Below are 20,981 nucleotides of genomic sequence, written 5' to 3'. Positions count from 1 at the left end.
ACTTACTTTTTAGTACGCGACTCAACATTGTTATTGTAAACTAGACATTAGCCATACTTTAATAGTTGTCATCTCTGTATTTTTAGAACTTCGAAATTAGAATGTCAATTTTATCTGCCATTGTTATGGAGCTGTAGGATATTGAATGTTATTTCTTCAATGATAAAAAGAAATGAAATTTTTAATATCACATCTCATTCATATAACTTATTAACATAATTGAAAAACAATTTAATGCATTTCGTGTTATATCTGAAAATTAAAATTTGTAATACATTGACTAAAGATTCTTACAGGTCTTATTCCCATTTTCCTCCAGGAAAAAGATAATTGCTGTGTAAAATGCATAAATATTTTCACGAGACTTATAGTAGTGGTATTAGAATTATTATAATGTTTATGTCATATAATGGATTTGTGAATTTCTTTTAAATAATTTTTATAATCACAAAATTTTATAAAATTAAGAAAGTAGTAAATTTTACAATTAAAATATGAATCCCACACTGCAGAAATACATACAAGAATGAAAACACTGTAATATTTGAAATGCATGATTTATTTTTTTTAATAAATTAATAATTATATTTTGATTTTCTATGACAGCAGACTGATTTGCAACTGATTGCTTATACAAGTCACATATTTCACACAGTACATTAATATATTCTTCTGCGTTTTAATTATTTCCTTTTCTGCAGCTGTAATATCATCTCTCTTCCTTTTTTCTCTTCGGTCTCCTGCTTCGAATAGTTGAGCTTCTATCTGAGGGAAAATTTTAAAATATTCATTCAAATTCAAATATTCTTAATTTTTATATTTCATAATGTAAAACACTTATAATTAATTAAACAATGAAACTTCTCTAAAAAGGAACAATTCATAATATTGATTTCTTTAACATTCAATTTTTTTCCCTTTATAATTTTTAAGACTGTTTATAGATCAAGAGGATTTAATGATTATTATTTTAAATTCTTAAAATCATCTTGTTAATAAAAGACATACTCTGTATATAATGTTCGTAATAAAGAATTGAAATAACTTTTTTGTATGAGAAATATTAATTTACATCTGTTATAATTAATTTATACCAGCAGTTCTCAGCCGGTGGTATGCAAAGAAACAAAATATTTTTAACTATGAAATTCAAAAATCTCATAAAGAAAAGAATAGTTAATAGAAATTGACTTGAAGATTTGGAAAATGACACACTTGTTAACTTTTGGCTGAACCGAAAAAAAGAATTTAAAGGCATTTCAAATAAAGCTATCAAATTTGTATTGTCTTTTCGCACAACCTGTTTGTGTGAAAAATTATTTTTTCCATGTTAAATTTGAAATATAAATACTCATCAAAATAAAAAGTGGATCCTAATTTACCATTAAATGAAATAAGAGCAGACATAAAGAAATTAAATATTAAAGTATTATAACTGAAATTTTGATAATCAAGTGAATAATTAATTTAATTAAATTTAATTTTGATAATTAAGTAATCATCAGTTTTTAATCTAATAGTTCTTTATGTGTACATATTTAATACAAAGAGTGTGCAAATGGCAATATATATTATATATATATATGTTTTTAATATTTCTATTGAGGAATTGAAAAATAATCATTGTAAAATTAGTGGTAGTCTTAATGTTTTTCAGTTTTTGCTTAGATGGTACACTACAGTCAAAAGGTTGAAAACTGCTGATTTATACCATTAAAGTTTTTCTGTTGGGAGGAAAAGAAGAATGCAGAAAACATTAGATTTTATGTAATAGATACAAACTTGTCATTCCTAAATGCCATTGCAGATTTCCTCGTGATAAAGGTGTGGAATTTTCTAATGTAAAAAAGAAAAAAGCATAAAATAAGCACAATTTACTCAACAATCTTGACTGAAATATACATGCTTTCAGAGATAGCATAAAGCAAGAAAAGTTTACTCAACAATCTTGATTGAAATATACATGCTTTCAGAAATAATATACAAAGCATACTGCATAATCAAAGTTATGAGTTTATATACTATGAGATACTATACATGTTTATAATATACCACGTTCCTGTACACCTAACACCTCGTCCACAATTTTCTATACAATTCATTAAAGATAGTTCCTGAAACATAACTGACTTAAGAGAAACATGCATACTTCTAATTTATGCACAACAATTTGACAAACATTAATTTCAGGTAAAGAGCTACATGTATTATATCAAAGAAAGAATGAATAAGTGTAATTTGCCTTTATCCTACAAATGCTTAAAAACATTTACATTAAAAAAATGAATTATACATAATGGTAGCAAATTTTTAATGAAAAACAAAACAAGAGTTGAAAACTTAATGCAGTTTTTGTCAATATTTTACTCTCTTAAAATTTATATAAATGTATAGAAACTTGAAATTCATACCGCATTTGGCTGGAAAACTTGTGGTATTGTACTGCACTCTAGGAAAAGGGAAAAAGTATACAATGAAGCAATCATAAGAATAAAAGATATTTGCACATTATTGAAACCAGCTTAATAAAAGTTACCAAATTTTCAAAAATGTGTCAAACTCTGACAACGATTATGTAGCAAAATTTTTCAGGTAACATGCTCATGACAATTTTTCATTCAAGCAATGTCGCCATTTTCATATGTGTTTCTTATGTTGTATTTCAAGTTCCAATGGATTTTAGATACGAATAGTTGTTTTAGATTAATTTCAGATTTAAAATACTGCTTGTGGAGCTTACCATCAAAAGACGAAGCTGTGTTCTGCAGGAATAGAACATTTTAGTACAAAAATTTCTAATGGAAACAACTATGAGATGAATTTGGTACATAGACAAGGCATGCAGTATCAAGTTTATGTAATTCTCTGATTTTTTTTTTTTTTTTTTTTTTTTTTTGAAGTGAAAACAGATCACTTGGCACAAGTGCTCAAAATTTAGACAAAAAATTTGTGGAAAATATATTTTTTTTAAACTATCACATAATTTTTATTTAATAATTCAAATTAGTATTTTAAAATTTGTTAAATGTTTTTTCCTTTGATATGTTGATAACATTTTGCCAACTTAGATAAATATTGATAGTTTGGTTATGCTAAAAGCAAGCTGCAAAAACAACGTACTTCTCCTGATAAGTATTTTTCTCTTTTCATTTATAAAGACCACCAAACTGATCCAGGTGTTTGTGTTAATACGTTAAGTACCAAAAAATATTGAAGAATGCACAATGAAAGATGGCAACCAGTATGGTAAAAGATATAATTAATATATGCAATGAAAGAAATCTTATTAAAAGACGACTTTCATTATCAGCAGAGAAGCATGACACAGTTACAGTAAAGAAATTAAGCTTTTGTTTCTGCACTTGTAGCTTTTAATAGCCAAAAATTTTTTTTGAAATTTTATGAAATAAATAAATCTGAACATAACTGATATCAAATGAGAATGGGTCCAAACTTTCACTTAAGAAGCAGAAAGTGTATTGTAAATGCACAATATAATGAGCAGAACACAAAGCATAATTTATAAATTAACCTTTACTCTGGATGTATATATTACATTAATATCACATTAGAATTATCAGGGTTTCATATAATTTTTTATTTATTGTATTACATCGAAATACCTTTAATTTCATTTTTATATTTTCCCAACGATGTACAATATAAATCTAAGAATTGCTCTTAACTGTTTCATCACATAATGAATGTCTAAGGGAAGGAATGCCTGCGTGGAAGACTAAGGAAAACTTAGTATTCATGTTATACATTGAAAAAATGAAGAAAACACTCATGCAGCCAGCTTTTTCACCTGGATTTAAAGAGAGACTGGGATAGCGGTGTTCAGCAGGCTCATCTGCTTGTAGATAGATGGGCTTATTAATTACTATATAATTCAAGAACTAGTTAATTTTCATATGGTAAACATGCCTACTGTCACTGAAGAATCATGCATCTGCATTAAACAATAAAAATATAACACAAATTTGAATTTTAAATTAAACTTACTATTAGAAGAATTAAAACCAAATGCTGTAATTTGAAAATGGGAAAAAAAATGTGGTTTATATTTGAAAAAGCAAGGATTTTTGTCTGAAAAGTAAAATATATTTTACACACACCTGTTGCTGTAGATTACTTTGGAGGGAATTTTCTATGGGATAAAGTAAATAAAGTTGTACACATTAAAAGAAATATATTTCTTTCGTTTTCAGGACTGGAACAATTCGTTACACCACACTACAACGCAGTAAACACTTGACCATAAGCTCAGAGAAATCATGGGAACTGATGTTTTTTGTTTACATCGACACGCAGTCTCATTGGATATTGATGTAGTTTATCGGATAAGCTCTCCTGGCACGAGAGCAAACCAGCTCCCCATTGCAATTTTGACGTCATCAGTTACCAGAGCGGTAAAGCGTTGCACTTGAATTCGACTTTAGCAGCCGATAGCAGGAACGCCTCTTGCGAGCTAACATTTGCAATTTATCAGAGCGTTTCGGCTAATCGCACCGGTGGTGCGAATAGCATCGGCCCACTAGGAAGGGGGTGTGTAGTGTAGATTCACTAAATTTAGTTAAAGCGGAATGGCAACACTTTCTAGTCTCCGCGAAGTAAACAAACTTCGGTGTTCTGTCACGCGATTCAACGTGCGTTTAAATGTAAAAAAATCTTATGAATAAGAATCCATAACTTCGTAAGGAATAAAATATTGGGGGTAAAAGCGCAGAATAGGCTGCACCCACAAAGTTCAGTAGGAGGAGCTGTGTGACGTCCATAAATGGGTGGGACTAAGCTTATGACGTCACAATGTATTCTCGCATTTACACTACGTGTACTTTCTTTTATTTTCTCTTAATAACAATACTAAATTGTTTATTATTGTAAATTAATATCAAATTCTTTACTTTTAATTTACATTTATAACATTTAAGCATAGGCGTTACTGATAATAAGTATAATAAATTGTTTATATTTAAAATTACCATGATATAGTGAGCGAATTCTACCAATTATTAAAACGATAAGCAACGTCGGAGTCTCTAATACTTGTAGAGCTTCAATATTTTCAAAGATTTTTATTAATTTATTATTATTATTTTTATTAATTTTTTTATTTATACAAATAAAATATTTTTTTAATTTAAATTCATATTGTGGAACATTTCAATTTTATCAATTTTACAAATTACATTCTTGCTACGTAACGACATAATTTCTTACATACCAATAGTTAGACAATTTTCATTATTTCTAAAAATTTTAAACTTTACATTAATAAAAAAACAAGAATATTTTTTATTGCATATGAACATCATTACACAGATTTCATATCAGTTTCTAAAATTCCTAAATCACGCCATATTCTGTGTAGGCATGCTAGAATTCTACGCATTAATAAATAAAAAAATCTAATTTCTCAGAATGAAAGAAAATAATATAATAAAATAAATACTACAAACTTGGAACACTAAGCAATGCTTCACATACGCACACACACACATATTATAAGTGAACTCATATTATCAAGTGCAATTACGATACCAAACACTACGTATTAAAATATGAGGTAAACGTTACGTCAAGAGTTAAAGTTAACAATTTTGCTACTGTTGAGTAGATCGTCGGGCTATCGATATATGTCGTAAGACGGAAAGCGTTATAAACATATCAAAGTCAAAAAATTAAAAATACAATTTAAATGAAAAATGACGTCTTAAATATAATTCACAATTAAAACAACAATACAAATTTAAAATACACTAACGATATGTTAAACATTGCACATAAATAAAGTTACATTACTGCTCGGCATCACACACAACCTCGTTTTCTCTTCTACACGACGATCAGTATTCACTCGAAAAACATCAAAGAATTCCACAAACTCGGTGTCCATGTGCTTATCCATCTATTTTAAATTAAAAGAAAAATCAGAGAATTGCTCAAACTCGGCATTGCGCACCATATTGACTTTGACCATGCGCACATCGATCTATTTTCTCTTAAAAAAACATCCCAGAGTTGCACAAACTCGGCATCGCGCACAACCTCGGCATTGCGCACATGTGCACATCGATCTATTTTCACTTAAAAAAACATCCCAGAATTGCACAAACTCGGCATCGCGCACAACCTCGGCATTGCGCAGCACACTGGCTTTGCCCATGTACACATCGAGCTATTTTCACTTAAAAAAATCCCAGAATTGCACAAACTCGGCATTGCGCACCACACTGGCTTTGCCCATGTGCACATCGATCTATTTTCACTTTAAAAAAATCCCAGAATTGCACAAACTCGGCATCGCGCACAGCATTGGCTTTGCCCATGTGCACATTGATCAATTTTCACTTAAAAACATCTCAGAGTTGCACAAACTCGGCACTGCGCACCACTGAAAATCGTCTATACGTCTCAAAACCGTCTCTCTACTAGTTTCATATTTGTTCCACAAATTGGGCACTTATACGATATTGCAATCAAACTTTTCTCACCGCTCAATAACGCTCTTTTTGCCTCTTCGCTCCAACTGATTAAAAAAATCCAGATTCAGATACTCATCCATTCTGCAGTAAGTACCGATTTTAACACACTCATCAATAATCAAAACTTTCTTTGAACAAAAGAATTATTTTCCAAGGAGGTTAGAATAGAAGGAGGGAAGGTTCAACTCAAACGGTGAAGCTTGGCGGCCATCTTCCTGTTATCACCGTGACTTGTGCAAGGAAGTCTGTCATTGCAACATTTTTTTTTTTTTTTTGAAGCATGTCAGGGATGCATAAATAGATTCTCGAAAAAAATTCCGGGCATTATTTTTCACACGTAAGTATTAATTTTCTTTTTTATGTAATATGACAACTATGTCAAAAAATATCACAATATGATGTGGTTTTCTTTCCAGATGTGAAAAAAAAGGACTTAAAATAGGTTATTTAATATAACTATAATCAAAATATATTAAATAGATATTTATGCTTCTGTTTATAGCTGGTATCTTCGTTCCTTAAGATACAATGCTATATGGTAGGATTTAAATTGTATAATTTGAACGTTTTAGTTAATTCGTTTTATAACTTTCATGAAAAGTAAGAAATCAATTGTTACTATTTTTATTAATTGTAAAGGTGGTAAATAAAGCAATGCTTTTCTTTATATATTAATTATTATTCGTTTTTTTAAGATAAACTGTTCTGTTGTTAAAATTTTTTGCATAAACTTACAAATTTCTGGGGAGTATAGTGATAAAATTAAGTAAAATATTTACACAATTGAACATGTGGAAAGATGTATCCAAAAACTTATATAGGTGTATTTCTGGAATTCAACTTAATTAAAGGCAGTTTCTTTGAGATTAATAAATATGAAATGCTCATAAACTGAAATCAATGAATTCACATAAATCTGTTTTATTTTATTAAGATTTATTTTCTAACCTAAGCAATTCCGTGAAATATGCAGAAACATCATTTTTTAAAGGCTTTAATGTTATGCGCATGCATTTAGATTTCGAACTATTTCTTAATAATTTGCTGTACATAGTAAATTATGGATATCATCTTTATTACTTTAAAAGAAAAATTCAACAATAGCGAGGGATTTCATTATAAATTTAACATATTTTTACTGGAAAATAAATGCACGGAACAGGTTAGAAACACGTACATGTCACTGCCGTAATGCAATGTTTTGAAGTCACAAACATGGACGCCGCTTGTTCGGCGGACTTTCATTCCTCGATAGTGGAGGAAACCGCGAACCCTCCCTCCTTCTATTCTAACCTCCTTGTTATTTTCTGTATTTTCAGAAGTTACGGTTATAATTTTTAATTCATGCATTTAATATTTTCAGTCGTTTCCTAATGATCGTTTTAAATCGTTTGGTATCTTAATAATACATTTGTGAGAGATAATTCGTTGCGTTAAATGCTAACACTACCACACAACACACAAAAGTAGATTTATAATTAAAAAAATCTCGCGCAGAACATTATAAACCTACCATTTCAACTCAGTTAAAATATAATTTAAGTGTTCTTTAAATACGAAGCTATAGCATATTTATAACTTGTTTTTAAGAAGAGGCGTAACCAATATTACGTCATAAAAAGGCGTGTCCAAGCGTAAGAGAAGTAAACACAGCATCGACTGATGCAGCCTATTCTGCGATTTAGCAGACGGGAAGCATACCAGACACTTCACTAAGAAACCTATGTGAACCTATGTGAAGTATGTAAGAAAATGTTTAGTGAAAACGGTTTTTTAAACAAGCATATGCTTTTTCACACAGGAGAGAAACCTCACATGTGTGAAGTATGTAAGAAGGTGTTTAGTTGAAAGGATACTTTAAACAAGCATACGGTTTTTCACACAGGAGAGAAGAAAATGGGCTCATTTCGGATATTCTAAAAATCGTTTTAATTCTAAAAATAAAAATGAAAAGCAAAAGGGAATTAAAATTTTTTTTATTGAAACTCCAATTACGAACAATATATGTAAAAAATGAAAAGCAAAAGGGAAAAAAACATATAAAAATAATAATTAATTACATTATTATTTATTTATAATTATCGGTTTTAATTCCCATTTAACATTATTATTTATTTATAATTATCGGTTTTAATTCGCATTTACCATTATTATTTATTTATAATTATCGGTTTTAATTCGCATTTACCATTATTATTTATTTATAATTATCAGTTTTAATTCGCATTTAACACTATTATTTATTTACCTACGCTCCGATCAAGTAGGAGACAAACTTCTCAACTTCTAACCACGCAGCAGAAGCGAAGAAAAATGGTCACGTGACCTTCAATATGAGCACACAGAAGTTTTGCCTAAATCCCTCCCGATACTCCGGATTCTACAGTAACCTAAACGTCAGCAGAAAGTTGTCGGGGTGGGTAGCCGGGTTTGGCGGAAATCGCCACCACCGGGCGCCGTAGCGAGGTCGACAAGAGCCGGTTATCCGAAAACTGCCAGAAAATGCTTAGTAGAAAAGATACTTTAAATGAGCATATGCTTATTCACACAGGTGAGAAACCTTATATGTGTGAGATATGTAAGATATCATTTAATCAAAAAACTAATTTAAACAGGCATATGCTTATTCACACTGGAGAGAAACCTCACACGTGTGAAGTATGCAAGAAGATGTTTAGTTTAAAAGCTAATTTAAACAATCATATGCTTATTCACACAGGAGAGAAACCTTATATGTGTGAAATATGTAAGACGACGTTTAGGGTAAAAGGTACTTTAAACAGGCATATGCTTATTCACACAGGAGAAAAACCATATATGTGTGAAGTATGCAAGAAGATGTTTCGTCTAAAGAGTCATTTAAACAACCATATGCGTATTCACACAGCAGAAAAACCTCACATGTGTGAAGTATGTAAGAAGGTGTTTAGAAGAAAGGATACTTTAAAGGAGCATATGCTACTTCACACAGAAGAGAACCCTTATATGTGTGATGTATGTAAGAAGATGCTTAGTACAAAAGATACTTTAAATGAGCATATGCTTTTTCACACAGGTGAGAAACCTTATATGTGTGAAGTATATAAGATATCATTTAAGCAAAAAACTACTTTAAAAAGGCATATGCTTATTCACACAGAGATACCTCACATGTGTGAAATATATAAGAAATCATTTAATCGAAAGAATACTTTAAACAAGCATATGCATATTCACACAGGAGAAAAATCTTATAGTATTATATGTGAAGTATGTAAGAAGATGTTTAGCAAAAATGGTATTTTAAAGAAGCATATGCGTATTCACACAGGAGAGAAACCTTATATGTGTGAAGTATGTAAGAAGACGTTTAATGTAAAATCTAATTTAAACAAGCATATGCTTATTCACACAGGAGAGAAACCCTATAAGTGTGAAGTATGTAAGATGAGGTTTAGGCTAAAATGTACTTTAAACAGGCATATGCTTATTCACACAGGAGAGAAACTTCACATGTGTGAAGTATGTAGGAAATCATTTAATCGAAAATGTTCATTAAACATGCATATGTGTATTCACACAGAGAAACCTTAAATGTGTGAAGTATGTAGGAACACGTTTAGTGAAAAGGGTAGTTTAAATAGGCGTATGCTTATTCACACATGTGAGAAACCTTATATGTATGAAGTATACAAGACGTTTTGTGTAAAGAGTCATTTAAACAACCGTATGCTTATTCACGCAGCAGAGAAACCTCACATGTTTGAAGTATGTAAAAAATGTTTAGTGAAAAGTGTTCTTTAAACAATCATATGCTTCTTCACACAGGAGAGAATCCTTGCTTGAAAGTATGTAGGAAGATGTTTAGTAGAAAGGATACTTTAAATGAGCATATGCATATTCACATAGATGAGAAACCTTATATGTGTGAAGTATGTAAAATGTATTTAATCAAAAAATTACTTTAAACAAGCATGGGCGTGTTCTCACAGGAGAAAATCCTCACGTGTGAAGTATGTAAGAAGTCATTTAATCGAAAAATTAATTTAAACAATCATAGGTTTATAAAGCACAGGAGAGAAATCTTATAGTATGTAAGTAGATGCTTATCGAAAATCGAACTTTACAGAACTATATGCGTATTCACACAGGATAGAAACCTTATATATGTGAAGTATCTAAGAAAATGTTCAGTGGAAAGAGTAGTTTAAGGAAGCACATGATTATTCACACTGGAGAGAAAATTTGTATGTGTGGTATTTAAATACTCATTAATTTGCATAAAGATGATTTAAATATCGATATCATTCTAAGAGACTAATGTTACGAGTTACGTATGTAACAAATCATTAAGAGCGATAAGGAAGTTGAAGAAATATATATTTTATATATACAGAAGAGATACCTCCTGTGTTTTGAATATGTATTGAAAACAAGTTTTACTTAACCTTTGCAGTAAGCACTTCTGTGTGTAGCTAGGAAAACCTCAATATTTGAGGTCAAGTCTGGATTTTTCTCATCGGTTAACAAAATTTAAATACAATAAAATTTTTAGAATTTTGAGAGGCAAATCTGAATAGCATACAGCCCATTAGTGACCCTGTGGGACAAACATAAATTCTCATTTGATGAAAATAAGTTATAAATTATTTATTCCCATAATATGAAACATTTTTCAAGATATTTTTGCATGATAATAAATGTTCAGTGTTTATATCTGGTGCGTAATGAATTGCGGATAATTTCAAAAACAAAAATTCTATAAGGTAGCTAAATGTTTAATTGAATATCTGTGCAGTAAATTATATGTGTTTTATGTTAAACTTAACTGTGTCTGAATTTTGTACTTTTATGAATTACAGCTGGGCTAGTACATATAGAAATGTCATTCTTGGTGCGTGTCATGAAAAATGTATTTGCTATTTCCATTTGTCATGAAAAAGTACTGAAGACCATGCCTATCCGGCTTTAGTATCAAATGTGTCAGTGTATAACATTTGTGAAATCAGTGCAATGTTAGAAAGGTGAAATGAAATTTCAGACATTTTCAGTCAAATCTTGGACATACCAAATTGAGCAATCACATGTATATAATGCATATAAGAAGAAATTTGGCAAACATCATTTCTCTGCAGGTAAGAAATCTTTGTATAATAGATATTTATTTTGAAACCTGTTTTCTTCCGCAAAGGATCCGTCATGAAAATCCGTGTCATGAAAAATGTATTTGCTATTTCCATTTGTCATGAAAAAGTACTGAAGACCATGCCTATCCGGCTTTAGTATCAAATGTGTCAGTGTATAACATTTGTGAAATCAGTGCAATGTTAGAAAGGTGAAATGAAATTTCAGACATTTTCAGTCAAATCTTGGACATACCAAATTGAGCAATCACATGTATATAATGCATATAAGAAGAAATTTGGCAAACATCATTTCTCTGCAGGTAAGAAATCTTTGTATAATAGATATTTATTTTGAAACCTGTTTTCTTCCGCAAAGGATCCGTCATGAAAATCCGTGTCATGAAAAATGTATTTGCTATTTCCATTTGTCATGAAAAAGTACTGAAGACCATGCCTATCCGGCTTTAGTATCAAATGTGTCAGTGTATAACATTTGTGAAATCAGTGCAATGTTAGAAAGGTGAAATGAAATTTCAGACATTTTCAGTCAAATCTTGGACATACCAAATTGAGCAATCACATGTATATAATGCATATAAGAAGAAATTTGGCAAACATCATTTCTCTGCAGGTAAGAAATCTTTGTATAATAGATATTTATTTTGAAACCTGTTTTCTTCCGCAAAGGATCTGTTGGCGCCGATGCGTATTTATCCGCCAAGCTCGCCAATGGCTAATCGGCCATGATTTTAGTAATCTACAGTTAAGTTTCAAGATATTTATCATATGGAAGCCATGATTTTTAGCAGGGTACAGTCAAGTTATAAGATATTTAGCATGTAGAAGTAAAATGAATAGGTTAATAATGACGTTTAGCAGTGTATAGTTAACCCGGGAGGACACGCACTGTATTATGCCATTTTTGTGCAATTCCGGGATTTTTTTTAAAGTGAAAATAGGTCAATGTGCACATAGATACCGAGTATGTGCAATTCTTAAGAACGCATCAAGCATTGAGTGATTCTGCACTTTACCCAAAATTCTATTGCTGACTTTTCATCATGGGCAATTCTCAAATTGTTAAACCCATGGGATATCAAAAAAGGATTTAAAAATTAATCTAGTATTTCAATGGCATCTTAAGAAATATAGAACTATAAACTTGCCCAATCTGAAACCAGAGCATACGCTAGATTTGGTGCCTTTGCGCATACATTTTCGCTGCAATTTTTTCCGTGCAAAAGAAATTAACTCAAGCCGTTATCATTGTGAATGAATAAAAGAGCAGCTAGAAAATTTATTATAATTCAAAATTAATGTTTAGTACTAGTGAAGAGAGTGTATTAAGTCAGATAGTTTTCACACTAAAAATATTAACTGAAATACAAAAGAATAAAACTATAAATTTCACCTCATTTATTATTAATATTTTTATTCAATCATATTTCATTATTAAACATGTTTATTACTTCTGTATCTTGCGAAATAGACTGGCTGCATGAAATTTTTCATAACTTCTTCTCTGTGGGACATGAATTAATGCATTCAGAATGCTAACTTTGTATTAATACTCACTCATTTCTTATGCTTTAAAGTCCCATATACTTTAAAGTTTAATTTAGCATTTGTAGTACAGTCAGAAGTCTTTAATCCGGACGTCCATAATCTGGAATAATCTATAATCCGGACCTAAAAGCTACAAACTTTCTGCACATTTGTAAACGCATAAGCAAAAATATTAAGCCGGATTCAATTAGAAGATTAAGGAACAACACAATCTGCAACATTAACTGAAATAGGTAATTAGATAATTTTAGCTTAGCTTATACTGTCCATCATACATGCGCGTTTAATGTATAATGGACAGTATAAGCTAAGCTAATGCGTTTATGCATGTGCATTTAATGTATAACGGACAGTATAAGCTAAGCTAATGCGTTTAATGTATAACGGACAGTATAAGCTAAGCTAATGCGTTTACGCATATGCATTTAATGTATAACGGACAGTATAAGCTAGGCTAAAATTATCTAATTGTCTATTTCAGTTAATGTTGCAGATTGCGTTTTTCCTTAATCTTCTAATTGGATTATTTTTTGCAGACTGTTAGAGCAATTTTATAATAAATAAGCTTGAACTTTGGATTATGTCAAAAAGAGTTTCCAATTCTGGAGCTGCCAAAGGATCTACAAAGCGAAAGCATGTTTCGATGTTCATCAAACAAAAAGTGGAATTGCTGCAAAAACCATTCCGAAATCTGTTTATCAATTTCACACTGCTCTGCGGGGGGGAAACGTCGCGGTGCGCAATGAACTGGAAGTTGATCTGTCAGCACTACCCTTATCTTCAGGGCAGATGTTTTTATTTTATTCAGCTTATAATTTCTTACTAAATGTAGTACAGTCAAAAGTCGTTAATCCGGACTCGTCGGGACTTCGGCGATTCCGGATTATCGATTTTTCCGGTTTATAGATCATCAGTTTAAATCTGGTAAGATGGCATGCAGAAATTACAAAATTAAAAATATGAAACCGTAATTTATGAAATAAAGAACAATTATGATCTAAAGGGTATCAAAATTTACAAAAAGAAAAAGCTTAATATTTATTTGTTTACTTTATTAAACATTTCCTTCAATGTAAGTTGCTTCGTTTCACGTGATAATACTTTCTCTTTAATTCTATTTATTAAACAGACATAATGTCTTGTTTAGTTACAAAGTTCCGCTGTTCAAGTCCTATAATTGCTGTGTTGAGAATACCGACTAATTCGTCAATCGAAATGTTTTCGTTTTCAATAACCTCTGGGTCACTTTCTTCACTATCGAAAGCGAATTATAATGACGAGGAACTTGATTTAAATCATATCAAAGACGGAGTACATCGAGATGAAATACTACACTTAGTATGGAATTATAAACCAAATAAAATAAAAACATCTGCCCTGAAGATAAGGATAGTGCTGACAGATTAACTTCCAATTCGCAGCGTGAAATTGATAAACAGATTTCGGATTTCAAAACACTTTCGCTCTGTAGATACAAATTACATATTAGTAAATATATATCGGAAATTCTATTTGACATAATCTTTCTAATCTATCATAATCTAATAATGACGTTTCTGCCCCCCCCCTCTGCCGCAGAGCAGCGTGAAATTGATAAACAGATTTCAGATTTCAAAACATACTTTCGCTTTGTAGTAAATATATATCGGAAATTCTATTTGACATAATCGAAAGTTCAAGCTTACTTTTATAAAATTGCTCTAACAGTCTGCAAAAAATAATAAGCCGGATCCAATTCGAAGATTAAGGAACAACGCAATCTGCAACATTAACTGAATTAGATAACTTTAGCTTAGCGTATAACTCCGTTACACATTAAATGCGCATGCGCACAAACATATTCGCAGCCGTAAGGGTCTTACGCGCTCTCGTAAACGCCTGTGCGCATGCGTGAACGCGACGCATGCGCAGAAAGTTTGTAGCTTTGAGATCCGGATTATGGGTGTCCAAATTAACGACTTTTGACTGTATTTTGTCTTTGATATGATTTAAATCAAATTCTTCGTCATTATAAATATCACGAATACACATCAAATAGTTTTCTGGTTGCAATTTTCTAATTTCGACTATGCGTAATGTATGCTTTACGCATGCTCGTGTTGAAAGAAATGTTTAATAAAGTAAACAAATAAATATTAAGCTTTTTTTTTGTGTGTAAATTTTGATACTGTTTAGATTATAATTGCTCTTTATTTTATAAATTACGGTTTCATATTTTTAATTTTATAATTTCTGCATGCCATCTTACCAGATTTAAACTGATGATCTATAATCTGGAATCGCCGATGTCCCGACAAGTCCAAATTAAAGACTTTTGACTGTATAAGTGTTACTAATATTTTAATTCAGTGCTGCTTTTGGTTGATCTTTACATTATAGTAACTTGGCGTTTTTTTGGCGAAAATTTGGCGAGCAACTCTCCTACAGGAACCCTCTATTTTTTTTTCCCGCCGCCATTTTGTCTTCACAAAGTAAAGACATGTTTCTTTTCTTTTTATCTACTGAACGCTTCTTCCAACAATCTACTAGCCGAATTACACTTATGCTAGAAATTTTATCTAACAAAACTGCTTAGTCATGACAAATATTCACTGCAAAATTGGGAAAAAGTGCACAATACCATACTCCTTACGCGTTTTTCAAAATAACACATACACATAAACCATGTACACGCCGACTTATTTTAACTTAAAAAAACATCCCAGAATTGCACAAAAATGGCATTGCGCACACTCTTCACTATATCCATGTACACTGCTTTTTTCTCATAAATTAGAAAAATTTCACGAAAATACATGACAATTTTCTCAATCTTTAAACCCGGTAAAAAGAACATATATGAAATTACTTGATTGCGAGAAAGTATTTACCCTTTCCAAATATGAACATTTCCACATATAAAATAAATGAAATATCCAAAAACTTTTACCTCTAAATCATCTATTACATTATACACGTCACCAACGAATTCATAACGCAAGCATTACAAATACTTAGTATCAAATATTTAAATTATTTCCATGCACGTTTAGTTCAACTTAAACGTATACCAAATTCCTGCAAACATAAAATTCACAAAATAACTATCATTTAATTAAAATATCACTAAACCATGTACATGTCGACTTATTTTTACTTAAAAAAACATCCCAGAATTGCACAAAAATGGCATTGCGCACACTCCTATACTATATCCATGTACACTGCTTTTTTCTCATAAATTAGAAAAATTTCACGAAAATACATGACAATTTTCTCAATCTTTAAACCCGGTAAAAAGAACATATATGAAATTACCTGATCGCGAAAAAGTATTTACCCTTTCCAAATATGAACATTTCCACATATAAAATAAATAAAATATCCAAAAACTTTTACCTCTAAATCATCTATTACATTATACACGTCACCAACGAATTCATACCGCAACCATTACAAATACTTAGTGTCAGATATTTAAATTATTTCCATACACGTTTACTTCAACTAAAACGTATGCCAAATTCCTACAAACATAAAATTCACAAAATAACTATCATTTAATTAAAATATAATTAAATTCAAAAACACTACATAAAATATAAATGAGCACATACATTAAATTAATACATACATAAATACCCATTTCGAATTCACTTTAGTTACGGCCATGGTATCCAAAAATTCACGAACACTGTTTCACACAACACAGAATAAAAGCCAAATACAAAATTTCCAGATTTTTTCCCGATTTCCCCCCTTTTCCGATTAAAGAACCGTAATTCGTCCATTAATATCACATGACATATCCCATGATCTCTCATTTCCCTCACACAAAATAATGTGTAATCGGAACTGAGTACTGCTCACATTATTACCAAAGTCCCAGGTAGTAACCTTTATCGCCTCCAAAATGTCGCCAAACTACCAGTTACCATATTGTAAAGATCAACCCTGCTTTTTAATAACTTTAGCATTTATTTTGTTCGATAAATAAATGAACTAAAAATATAAAATTTATTGTGAATCGATTTTGTAATAAATACTGAAATTATTTCATGTTTTTAATTTTTATCACTTCCAGCTGATTAGGTGTGCAGAAGCAGCAGACTTGTAAATGTGGAGGAGCTATCTGCTTAGGTATGCAGTAAAATTCACCATCCTGCAGCAAGCTTCATTTTAGCATCATTAAGCTGTGCACAGCCAAGTTAACCATCTTCAGGGCAAGTGGCTGCACCAAGTAAACCCAATGACATTCCAAAACGGAATGTCAGTCAAAATAAAAACTTGATACCTAAATTTCGTAAACAAGAAATCGGACAATTAAGCTACAAATCTTGTGACCAATTTTTCAGTTGCTAGGCTTAGTGCCGCCATAAAATTAGATGCGAATAAACTGAAGAGCTATGACAGGTATTGTATCTTACCCTTCAATGAAATCAATTTAAAGCAAGCTTATCAGATGATAAGCAAAATGATAGCATCATTGGATATGAAGACTATGGTAATGATTGCAATGCTAGGTGTGAAGGCTATGGGTTCTTACAATCAGCCAAATATAATATCTCAGTATGCTGTCACTATTAAAATTCTAACTTGTTTATTATTATTTCATATTGGTCATATTAGTTCCAGAATGGATGCACTTTTTATATAGAACTATATAAATATAGAAAATCTGAGAAGTTAATTTTCTATGGAAAGCCTTCGTGCAAAATTAATAGCATCTTGTTAGTTTCATATATGTTATGTGAAAGTAATTGCTGTTGAATTTAGAATATTGCATTATCTGAGATTTGAGACAAAATTTGGTAAATTAGAAGATACTGAAATAGATAAATAGGAAATGAAACTGAAATTTACATATTTATACAGAAATAAATATCTTAATAAAGTGGCTGTATGCAAAGTATAGATAGAATTTTTATAATTTTTTGCTAAAATGCTAAAATTATGTGCTATAAAAATTTTATTTTCATTAATATTTATAATTTTTCCCTCACAAATGTTTTCCCAAGGTGTCTCATGTTTTAGCTCTTTTAAATTTTTCTGTTTTAATGTGAAATATGTCTTTTTTATCAGTCTTACATTAAAATCTGTCTCATAATCATTTGAAAATGAAAGAAATTTCATTCTTTTCAATAGTTTAAAAATATTTTCACAAAATATAATTATAGAAAAAATGAACTGATATATTTATAGTTATATATATGTAAAGAAGAAGTTTGAAAATTTCATGATATGTAATATTAGTTAATCTAATATGTAAAAGGAAAGTTTAATCAAATAATTTTTATTATGCTGTAATAAAAACCACTGTAATTTTAAAAGTTATTGAATTTGAAAGCTAAAGAAAAAAACTACAGTTATTTGAAACTCTTTAATAAAACAATTATTTATTCTTGTATGATAATTTTCTGTATATTTAACATAAAATTGTATGCATGTAAATAAAATTTTTATTTATTATTTTAATTGTGTTAGCTTCAATTTTTATTCTCAATAAATCTGATACATGTATTTAATATTCAGCTAAGTTTTATTAACTCTGACTTTAATTGTTGATAAGCATTTTAAATTTAATCCTGTCAAAAAATTAAATTTCCCTTTTAAATTGGTAGTTTATTCATACAACTCTCATTTCCTGTTTAATTGTATAGCATACTTATAATTTCATAAAGCATACCTCCCTCCCCTGAGGAAAAAAGTACACAAATTCATTCTTAATTTAAAATTCAATCATAAGATCAATGTGAAAACGAGTATAGCCAATGGAACAAAATAACACATATGTCTTCAATAGAGGACCACATATGTGTAATTCCCTTAGCTTCATTTATCCCATTAGCTTCTTTACCTATTAAAAAAAATTCTGTTCCCCCCCCTTGAGTGCAAAGTCATCAATACCGCTAATGGGATTACACATTTGGTGCCCCTTAATGTAGAAGAATTAATGTTACTTTTCATAGATAATGTTGCCTTCATTCGATTTTAAAATAAGCATAAATTTGTTTTCTGTTTTGTTTATCAATATTTATTTCAAGATTAACACATCTGCAATTTACATTATTTATACATTATTACTGTTATTAATCTTATTATATTTTATGGATTGTAAACTGACTCTGGATGAGGGAAATTTCCATTATTAAATATTTTCTGTTAGCTTAAATAAAACAAATAAACAGACGCAGAATGTTTGAAATAGGTTTTATGTTTAGTATATTGACTGTTCTAAGGATGGAAGAGTGTTGTAAAAATATAAAATGTAATTTTGTAAAATTCTTAGGTTTGTCAAAGCAAGAAATAGAACAAATGTGCAGTGCCAGACTTAATTATCGAGGCTCAGGATGGAAATCTCTTTTGGGCACCACTTATCGGAATGATCACCATACAAAATGTCAACACAAATATAAAATTAACATTTATTTAATTACAATGAAATATTCGAATTGATTTGAAAAGCAAAAGTCTTAAGATTAAGGAAAAAAATTGCATTTAGCAAACAAGTTTATATTTAAAAAAGCTTATTAATCAGCTATTTTTGATGATTGTTAAATTTTCTGTAAATAAAAGAGCTATAACTGTTTTTAGTGAATTTTGACTTATAAAAGTTTGTTTATAGTTTCGTCAAAAATTCAATGTTTAGCTACCGTATTTTCAATGCAAAAAGACTGCCAAGCCGTTAAATCTTGGCGTATTGTTGATCGAAGATAGCTTTTAATCCACTTAAACTTGGAAAAGCTTCTCTAGCATGGAGCAACTGAAACATACACTGTCAAAAAAAATCTTTAGTGCCAAATATGAGTTAGGGATTGATTCTCCCAATACAGACCACATTTTAACTTCGTCCTTAATATATACTTAAAAACTTAATATTCTTCGGAGGCCTCTCCTCTTAATCATGGCCTGGCTGTTTTGCCTAGCCAGAATATGAAAAGGTGCAATACCCTAGCCGAATTTTCGCTTGCTAGCAATACTTATTTCTAATTACACCACGAGGTCATGCGGTAATAAAGGAGAAAATTCCCTACATTCTCCCCCACTTTAAGGGCGACTAGGAAGGTGGGGACCCAGTTGATAAATCCTGATAGTGATATATTATAGTCTACCACATTTTACTTCGGGCGCCAATAGACAGGAAAAATATACGTTGTACTCGCCTTATTTTCGAATTCCTAACCTCATGATGGCTAGGCAGACGGGCTTTCGATTATACCATGAAGGACCGCTTTAAAGAGGAAGAAATACCTATACCTCTTCCTATTAATAATGATTAATTTTTTTCAAACTTGTTTTCCGGTAAATTAAATTAATATAGCGTCATGTTTTACTAGCTTTTACCCGCGGCTTCACTCGCGTTGATGTCCTTAAATAAGTTTCAACTCCGAGAGAATTTTAAAAATACACTCCGCGTGAAATTTCAGTAAATACTGCCCTTCTTCAATACCTATAGACAGCGGATATGTTGTATTTACGCGGAGTGTATCGCCACGAAATCTAGTAAAACTGCAACGTATATTTCGTAATGACTGAAAAATGTTTGTGAAAGAAGAGCCCAAACCCGGAAATTCTGAAGGATTTTAAATAATAAATTAAATTAAACAAATAAAAATTAATAACTGTTACGCGTTCACGCCTTAATTACTTAACCAATCATAAAGAAATATTTTTGATATATTAGAAAAGTTTATAAATTAAATATCTATTGGCTATAAAATGTTTGCCTGGTTTAAGCCAAGCACCTGCGCCCGCAGACAAACTTTTACATCGTTTAACATTTACTGTTTATACCACGACAATCATTTTAACTATAAAACCTATTATATAGTTTAAGTTCCAA

The 20,981-nt window shown here is 30.5% G+C and overlaps 1 protein-coding gene and 1 long non-coding RNA gene across 2 annotated transcripts; one reads left to right on the top strand and one right to left on the bottom strand.

Annotated features, from left to right (window-relative positions):
* Positions 1-541: 541 nt before the first annotated feature.
* LOC118184101 (uncharacterized) lies at positions 542-4,318 on the bottom strand. Its single transcript, XR_004757352.2, has 4 exons — positions 4,119-4,318; positions 2,412-2,449; positions 1,783-1,836; positions 542-765 (listed from the first exon to the last, which is right to left on the bottom strand). It is a non-coding gene; the product is annotated as an uncharacterized LOC118184101 (long non-coding RNA).
* Positions 4,319-8,612: 4,294 nt separating this feature from the next.
* LOC146994066 (uncharacterized) lies at positions 8,613-18,584 on the top strand. The gene is made up of 2 exons (XM_085826797.1): positions 8,613-12,224; positions 17,223-18,584. Exon 1 carries the CDS (start codon positions 8,991-8,993, stop codon positions 10,059-10,061), a length of 1,071 nt encoding a protein of 356 aa, XP_085682923.1. The 5' UTR covers positions 8,613-8,990; the 3' UTR covers positions 10,062-12,224; positions 17,223-18,584.
* Positions 18,585-20,981: the final 2,397 nt, after the last annotated feature.

The sequence above is a fragment of the Stegodyphus dumicola genome, chromosome 11 (genome assembly GCF_044657685.1).
Source record: "Stegodyphus dumicola isolate Sdum_Otavi_A_Nest chromosome 11, ASM4465768v1".
Lineage (NCBI taxonomy): Eukaryota > Metazoa > Arthropoda > Arachnida > Araneae > Eresidae > Stegodyphus > Stegodyphus dumicola.
Note: the sequence above shows the minus strand (reverse complement) of the source record. Positions and strands in the feature narration are given on the sequence as shown.

Coding starts and splice junctions, on each gene's coding strand:
- LOC146994066 (XM_085826797.1), top strand. CDS start 8,991: ATGCTTAGTAGAAAAGATACTTTAAATGAGCATATGCTTATTCACACA.